Below are 7,500 nucleotides of genomic sequence, written 5' to 3'. Positions count from 1 at the left end.
GAACGTCCTTCATGATCACCGCTTCCTCCTCCAGATTCTCCCGGAGCATCCGTAACGTCCTGCAGGAGAAACAACACACTTCCACATCAATCCGGCACAAACAGAGACGTCAATCACTCTCTCAATGAACACACCCCCTGCTGTCATTGGCCAGTCAGTCACAGCCCCGCCCCCAGACTCACGAGATGCATTTACTGGAGAAGCACAATGACATAAAAAGAAGTCTTGTTTTCTGAGAAACTGAGTTTATGATTAAACCCACAGATATGTGTTCTTGTTTTAATCATAAACTTCATTTTGATCTGTTTCTTTCTCTTCCTGCATCTTCAACAGACAAGTTACAGTCCGAAATACAGCGGCTAGAGTCCCTACCAGGTCAAGAAAATATGATCATATTTCCCCAACCTGATCATCTCTACACTGGTGACCTATTAATGACCAACACCTGTGAAGAGATGAAGCTGACCCCTGACGACTTATTTTCTCTGTACTGTAATCGTTATGATCAAACTTGTAAAAATGGCTTTATTGAGCTTCTGCCTGAAATTAATTGATGTTCACTAACTGTATGATTCTATGATCTTGAACGGTTTATTAGTGAAATGAACATGACTTGGACACATTCACTTCTGGTTTGTAATGTAACGCACGTATTTCTGTAAAGCTGCTTTGGAAGCATGTGTAATGTGAAAAGCGCTAAACAAATAAATTTGAATTGAATTTGAATTGAGTTTCTCCAGACTCACCGGCGGTCGTGTTCGGCCTGCAGCAGCGGCAGTAAAGCCACGCGAGCCTCCAGCTCCTCGATGTGCAGCCGTCTGTGGAGGAAGAGCAGAGGTCAGGAGGTCACGAGGTCAGACTCGACCCACAGACGTTCAGTGTGATGATCGCTCACCTGCGCTCGCGGTTCCAGCGGAAGAGCCTCCAGTATCCAAACACCATGAGCCCCACGCCGACGCCGAACATCCCATAACCTGAGGACCACACACACAGAACAACTAGAACCATCACCAGCCACACAGACACAGAACTCACTCCTGATCTGAGCACTCTCTGTTCACACTGAAGATCAGGAGTCTGAGAGCAGTAATGTGTGAAAGACATCTCTAATGTATTTCTGTGATGCTCCGCTGTATTTTCAGCATCATTCCTCCAGTCTTCAGTGTCACATGATCTTCAGAAATCAGAATAATATGATGATTTACTGCTCAAGAATCATTTCTGATTATTATCAGTGTTGAACACAGGTGTGCTGCTTCAGATTGTTTTGGAACCTCTGACACTTTTTTCAGAATTATTTCATGAATAAAGTTAAAAAGAACAGCATTTATTTAAAATAGATTTTTTTCTAACAATACACGCCATTATTATGACTTTTTATCATTTTAACACATGCTTGCTGAATAAATCATTTCTTTCAAAACAGAAAATGTACAGACCCCAAACTTTTGAACTGTAGTGTATAATGTTAGAAAACATTTCTATTTTAAACAAATACTGTTCTCTTTAACTAGAGTTAAAAACTCTTTGAGTGTGTGTGTGTCTGAGTGTGTCAGTGTGTGTCCGAGTGAGTGTGTGTGTGTCCGAGTGTGTGTGTGTCTGAGTGTCTCAGTGAGTGAGTGTGTGTCTCAGTGTGTGTGTGTGTGTGTCTGTGTGTGTGTGTGTGTGTTTGTATGGAAGGCAGTTCATGTTTGCGTGAATACGAGTGGTTTGAGCAGTGTGTGATTAAACTGCACTCTCCACCAGTGAACCAATCATATTCACGCATTCATGCGTGTTATTTCGTGAACCCCGCAGGATCATCACGTACCGGACAGTCCTCGTCGGGGCAGGTTTCTCCGGTAATCCACGGGCCCGTATCCTCCAGCGGGAGGCATGTCCTGCTTCACCTTCGACGCCGCCATCTTTCCGTCCAGCGCCGCTCCGCTCGCGTCTTCCTCGGCTGCGCTGAGAGCGAATCCGCGCTGCTCTCTGGCGCCTCCAGCGGACGCGCGCACGTACTGCGTCACACGACCACTGCGATACTCAGCATTTGCTAGATTTCAAACTTGTAAGCGTTTTTTTTTTCGCTTACAAAGATTTATTTCTCTCTATCATTCTGAAGATTTGTTCATATTTCATTCACACTGATTAAAACATTTTACTCCTAAAACATGGTAAAAATCTGTTTGTTTTCTGTTTCGACAGTATTTTCTGATTTATGGAAAACCTTTAATACGAGGACAAAATCAGACCAGAGTTATGAACCAATGTTTAGATTTGTTCTGGACACCTGTACAAGTAGAGCATGTTTGATTTTGATGTTTTTAATATGTTTTAAAGAAGTCTCTTCTGCTCATCAAGTCTGCCTTTATTTGATCAGAAATACAGAAGAAAATACAGTAATATTCAGCAAATTATATTAAATTGATTAAAAATTATAGTAAAGACTTAGTTTTATAAAATATTTTTATTTTTAAACAACTTTTTAATCATCAAAAAATTCTGAGAAAAGTATGACCGGTTATAAAATAAATATTAATCAGCAAAATGGTTTCATAAATTGATAGTAAATCATCATATTATTCTGATTTCTGAAGATCATGTGACACTGAAGACTGGAGGAATGATGCTGGAAATACAGCTGTACATCAAGTCAAGTCACCTTTATTTATATAGCGCTTTAAACAAAATACATTGCGTCAAAGCAACTGAACAACATTCATTAGGAAAACAGTGTCAATAATGAAAAAATGATAGTTAAAGGCATTTCATCATTGAATTCAGTGATGTCATCTCTGTTCAGTTAAATAGTGTCTGCATTTATTTGCAATCAAGTCAACGATATCGCTGTAGATGAAGTGACCCCAACTAAGCAAGCCAGAGGCGACAGCGGCAAGGAACCGAAACTCCATCGGTGACAGAATGGAGAAAAAAACCTTGGGAGAAACCAGGCTCAGTTGGGGGCCAGTTCTCCTCTGACCAGACGAAACCAGTAGTTCAATTCCAGGCTGCAGCAAAGTCAGATTGTGCAGAAGAATCATCTGTTTCCTGTGGTCTTGTCCTGGTGCTCCTCTGAGACAAGGTCTTTACAGGGGATCTGTATCTGGGGCTCTAGTTGTCCTGGTCTCCGCTGTCTTTCAGGGATGTAGAGGTCCTTTCTAGGTGCTGATCCAGCATCTGGTCTGGATACGTACTGGATCCGGGTGACTGCAGTGACCCTCTGATCTGGACACAGACTGGATCTGGTGGCTACGGTGACCTCGGAACAAGAGAGAAACAGACAAATATTAGCGTAGATGCCATTCTTCTAATGATGTAGCAAGTACATAGGGTGTTATGGGAAGTGTTTCCGCTTCCGGTTTACCTAATTAATGCAGCCTAAAAATCCTTTAACGGATTTGGATATTAAAAGCATATTAGTAATAGATACAACAGAAATAAATTACACTTTAACAAAGATTCACACAGAAAACAGCTGTTTTACATTAGAAAAATATTTCACAATTTTTACTGTATTTTTTTTAGCTAATAAATTCAGGTTTGATGAGCAAGAGACTTCTTCAAAAACCAAGAGTTCATTTGCAAAAACAGATAATTCCATTTTTAGCAAAAAAAATAAAATAAATTCAGTTCACCTCAATCAAACTGCAGTTAGGGTTTGTTTGTTTAAGTTAAAAAAGGCCTAAAAAAATACAGCTAACAAACACAAAAACATAATAAAAAAAACATGATTTTTGAAAAGTAAAAAAAATGTAATGTTTTCGCAAATAAACTTTTAAAACATTAAAAATAGTAATATGTCCAAAATTTTGACTGGTACTGTATAAATAAACATATGCACAAATTAAAATGAAATATTATACAATAGTGAATTGAGCGGCGCAGTGTGAAAGGGTTAAAACGTTTTATTACAGGAACAAATAAATCTAACAAACTGTAACTTTGTACATGTTGCAGGAAGCAAACGCAACAATGTGACGATCTGTAACCATGGAAACACGACGGTGTGACATCATCATCATCATCTGTGACCTCGACTGTCTGCAGAACATGAATATTATCTGTTTCAAACAGTGATGAGATTTGTTCATGTGCAGTTTAACCACTCTGCCTTCGTCATCATCATCATCATCATAAACACTGATGCTCTGCACCATCATCATCATCAGCTCATTAATTCACAATCTGAGCTTACTGATGATCTTCTACACCAATCACTTTAACTCTTTTAATATAATGGTTTACACATGGAAATACAAACCTTTTAAACAAACAATATAATCTGCAAAAAATAATACAAATATTGACAAATAAAAGAATCTTCAACTGAAACTCAGACATGGTTCACAGAACGTCAGTTTGACTGAAACTAAGAGCTGAACTGATAAATGTTTGTGTGTGTCTCCTGATGAAGAGAAGCTCTGTGAGGCTCTGGGGAGGAAGTGAAGTGATGATGTCACACCAGATGAGACTCGGAGCCCTTGTGTGTCGCTGAGATGGATCCGGAGCGGAGCAGAGCTTCTACTTCCAGGTGTTTGTGGTGTGTGAGACGGAGCGAGACGGGATCATGTCCAGCAGATACTCCCGCTGACGCTCCACCACCGATGGCTTCTGCCCCGACAGACTGGGGTTCACATACGCCATGGTCACGCCTGAGACAGACAGACAGATTTAAATAGGCTTTCTGTAAGAGTTATAAGGTTAATCACATCATTCAGGGTCCCCACACTTTGGTTAACTTCAAATTCAGACTTTCCAGGTCCAAAACCCTCAAATTCAAGGACTTTATGTGGAGACACATTTCAAGCGAGAGCGAGGTTATGTTATGTTATCCTGTAAGATACATTGTTACAGTTTTCATGTGTCAAACACTTTTTTTTTTGGCCTTATGACAGATTTTGGGTACATCCTATACTGTATTCTAAACTGATCTGATAATAACTCCTGCATTAGGGTTGCCAACTTCAGAAAATCAAAATTTCATTCTTTATAGGAAAATAAGGGACACTCTAAATATTTTTTCTGTACCATGCTGTAAAAAATGACAGTGAATTTAACGGTAAAAGACTGTAAAAATGCTACAGTAAAAACCTGTTAAATGGTTAGTAGTAAATTCCCCTACTATATACAGTGAAAAACTGTATTGGACATTACATGTAATTTTACGGTAGTATACTGTTTTTTGGAAGTGGAAAAAGACCATATAATTTACAGTGAGTTACTGTAAATTTACATTCCCAGAATTTCCTAAATTACATTTGATGTTTTTTTACTTTTTGTTGAAATAATGTTGGAATATGCTTCTTAGTTTTTTTTTCTTTCAGTTTTGTTTATTAGGGTTGTGTATTACCAAGGTACAACAAAAGATTTCATTACTTCAATAGCTTGGTATATTATATAATTTATTATTAGCATTATTTAACTGTACATTTAAGTTAAAACTGTAAAACCTAAAATGTTGCTACCGTATTTTTTACGGCAAAATTCCGGCAACCACAGCTGCCATTTTTCTATGAAAATTATTATTATTATAAATTTTTTTAAAGTGACAGTGTCATTTCCGTGGCTAGTCAATTCTTTGTATATAAAAGGTTCTCAAAAAGAATCACATTTGTTTTGCTTAACCCATGTACTATTATTCTAAGTATAAAGTTTAATGTCATACTAAAAATGTCACGCATCTTATGTACAAAGCATTGGCCTAAATAAAAATTTACCACTATAGAATTGTGAAGTTTTTTTTATTTTTTAAAATGACATTTAAAATTTTGAACTAAAATGTTATTGCAACCATGTAGCCTATGAATTCATGAAAATGAATACGTTTCAGTTAAACAGAACTCGGAGTGTGTGAGCTGATTTTGGTGCTTGAATTTGTTCTTCAGTATTAATGAGGTCCAGGTTTGGGAATATGCTAGAAGTTACAGTTTTAAAAGTGTAAATTCTTTCTCTACTAGGTACTATGGTAGTAGTTTTGTGCATGCGTGAACGTCATGGCAACCTACAACACAAAGTAACACTTAACGCAACAATGAATTCTTTCCAGAAGAAGAGTAGTGTTCTGTGATTCCCTCATGAGCAGAAAGAGTGAACACACGAGCGTCAGTGAAACAGCAGAAACTCACAGCTGTGTGTCACGTGTGAACATGAAGAAACACGCGTGATCTGTGAGCGGTCTGATCTCTACATCCAGTTCATTTAGATCACTGTTCAACTAAAACATTACTGTTTACTCAAATAAAGCTGAAATCAAATATAAATCAAGTATCAGACGATTTAAACTTATTTTAGTCTAAAAAGTAAAATGAATTAAAACTAAAAATTAAAGCTAAAAATGAAATTAAATAAATGAATCCCTAATACTAGTATTAAAAGAAATCCATAAAACTATTTAAAATGACAAAAGCATACAAAAAAATAAATAAGAAAAATTATATATATATATATATAAAAAAGAAAAAATATAAAAATAAATTCAAATTAAATTAAAAACATGAATAAAAACTTATTTTGGTTAGCCAAATCAACATTTCTAATTTTCCTTTATTTTAGATGAAAACTGAATAGATGAATATTAATAAAATATTATTAAAAAAAGTATTTCAGTTAGTAGCTAATGCAACATTTCTAATATTTGTTTAGTTTAAGTAGAAGCACTAAATTGACAGGAAATAAAAACTAAAACAACTAAAAAAATATATAAATTAAAAAAAGTAAACCTTAAATAGCAATATAAAAAAAAATGGATACAAATGACAAACACATCACAAAAATGTATTTATAATATTTATAATGAAAAGACTAATTAAAGTGAGCTAACTATCAGTAGAAGAGCGCTGGTCGAGGCGTGTTCTGAGCAGAATCTACCTGCTGCTCCACCGCTGCTCCGTTTCCTCACGCTGCTGCCGACCTTTGACCCCTGACGCTCGGCATGCTTACCTGGCCTGCTGACCAGAGCGGCGGCCGCCACTGCGTTCTGCAGCTGAGAGGACGAGGAGAAGGACTGAGGAACGGGGCGCATCGACATCTGCACACACACACAGCTGCGTCAGTCACTAAAGAACCAGAGCTGTGCTCACACGCTCCCAGCGGCCCTCACCTGTCTGACGGCTGAGTGACGGCTCACGCCCTGCTGGACTGAGGACGAGTGCACCTTCATCACCTGTGCAGAGGAGGAGGAGGAGGAGGCAGGGGGCGTGGCCTGCTGCAGCACGCGCTGATCGATCTCACGCTCCTGATGAAGAGCCTTGACGAACGCCGCCTTCAGCCGATTGGTGTGTTCAGCCTTCAGCTGCTTCTTCTGATTGGACGACATGCACTGCTCACACATGATGGCTCCGCCCTCGTCTCGCCGCCAGCGGCACGTGAAGTCTGTCTGACACTGAGAGCAGCAGCTCGGATCCCCAGAACTGACCACCAGACCAGCGTACAGACCCTGCTGACCTGACACACACACACACACACACACACACACACACACACACACAGACAATGGAGAGATGATTTATTCAGCTTCAG

General features: G+C 38.6%; 3 protein-coding genes across 4 annotated transcripts in view; 1 reads left to right on the top strand and 2 right to left on the bottom strand.

The window, feature by feature from the left end:
• ndufa13 (NADH:ubiquinone oxidoreductase subunit A13) overlaps positions 1–1,969 on the bottom strand; it is a 2,264-nt gene extending 295 nt beyond the window's left edge. Inside the window, exons 1-4 of the mRNA XM_059562715.1 lie at positions 1,811–1,969; positions 896–974; positions 747–818; positions 1–59 (exon numbers count right to left, since the gene is read on the bottom strand). The exon at positions 1–59 is cut by the window's left edge and continues 11 nt beyond it. Coding sequence (XP_059418698.1) covers positions 1–59; positions 747–818; positions 896–974; positions 1,811–1,904 — 304 coding nt within the window. The 5' untranslated portion in view covers positions 1,905–1,969. The remainder of the gene's footprint in view (positions 60–746; positions 819–895; positions 975–1,810) is intronic.
• Positions 1–7,500, top strand: part of LOC132154389 (tripartite motif-containing protein 16-like) — a 162,312-nt gene that overhangs the window by 105,338 nt on the left and 49,474 nt on the right. The window lies entirely within an intron of this gene.
• Positions 4,394–7,500, bottom strand: part of LOC132154384 (transcriptional repressor p66-alpha-like) — a 21,430-nt gene continuing 18,323 nt past the window's right edge. The window contains exons 9-11 of one of the 2 annotated variants that reach the window (XM_059562910.1): positions 7,082–7,425; positions 6,922–7,009; positions 4,394–4,634 (exon numbers count right to left, since the gene is read on the bottom strand). In XM_059562910.1, the coding sequence (XP_059418893.1) occupies positions 4,504–4,634; positions 6,922–7,009; positions 7,082–7,425 (563 nt within the window). In that variant the 3' untranslated portion in view covers positions 4,394–4,503. Of the gene's footprint in view, positions 4,635–6,849; positions 7,010–7,081; positions 7,426–7,500 lie in introns of both variants that reach the window. The other variant, XM_059562909.1, reaches the window with a different exon arrangement.

The sequence above is a fragment of the Carassius carassius genome, chromosome 12 (genome assembly GCF_963082965.1).
Source record: "Carassius carassius chromosome 12, fCarCar2.1, whole genome shotgun sequence".
Lineage (NCBI taxonomy): Eukaryota > Metazoa > Chordata > Actinopteri > Cypriniformes > Cyprinidae > Carassius > Carassius carassius.
This window is presented reverse-complemented; position numbering and strand designations above follow the sequence as displayed.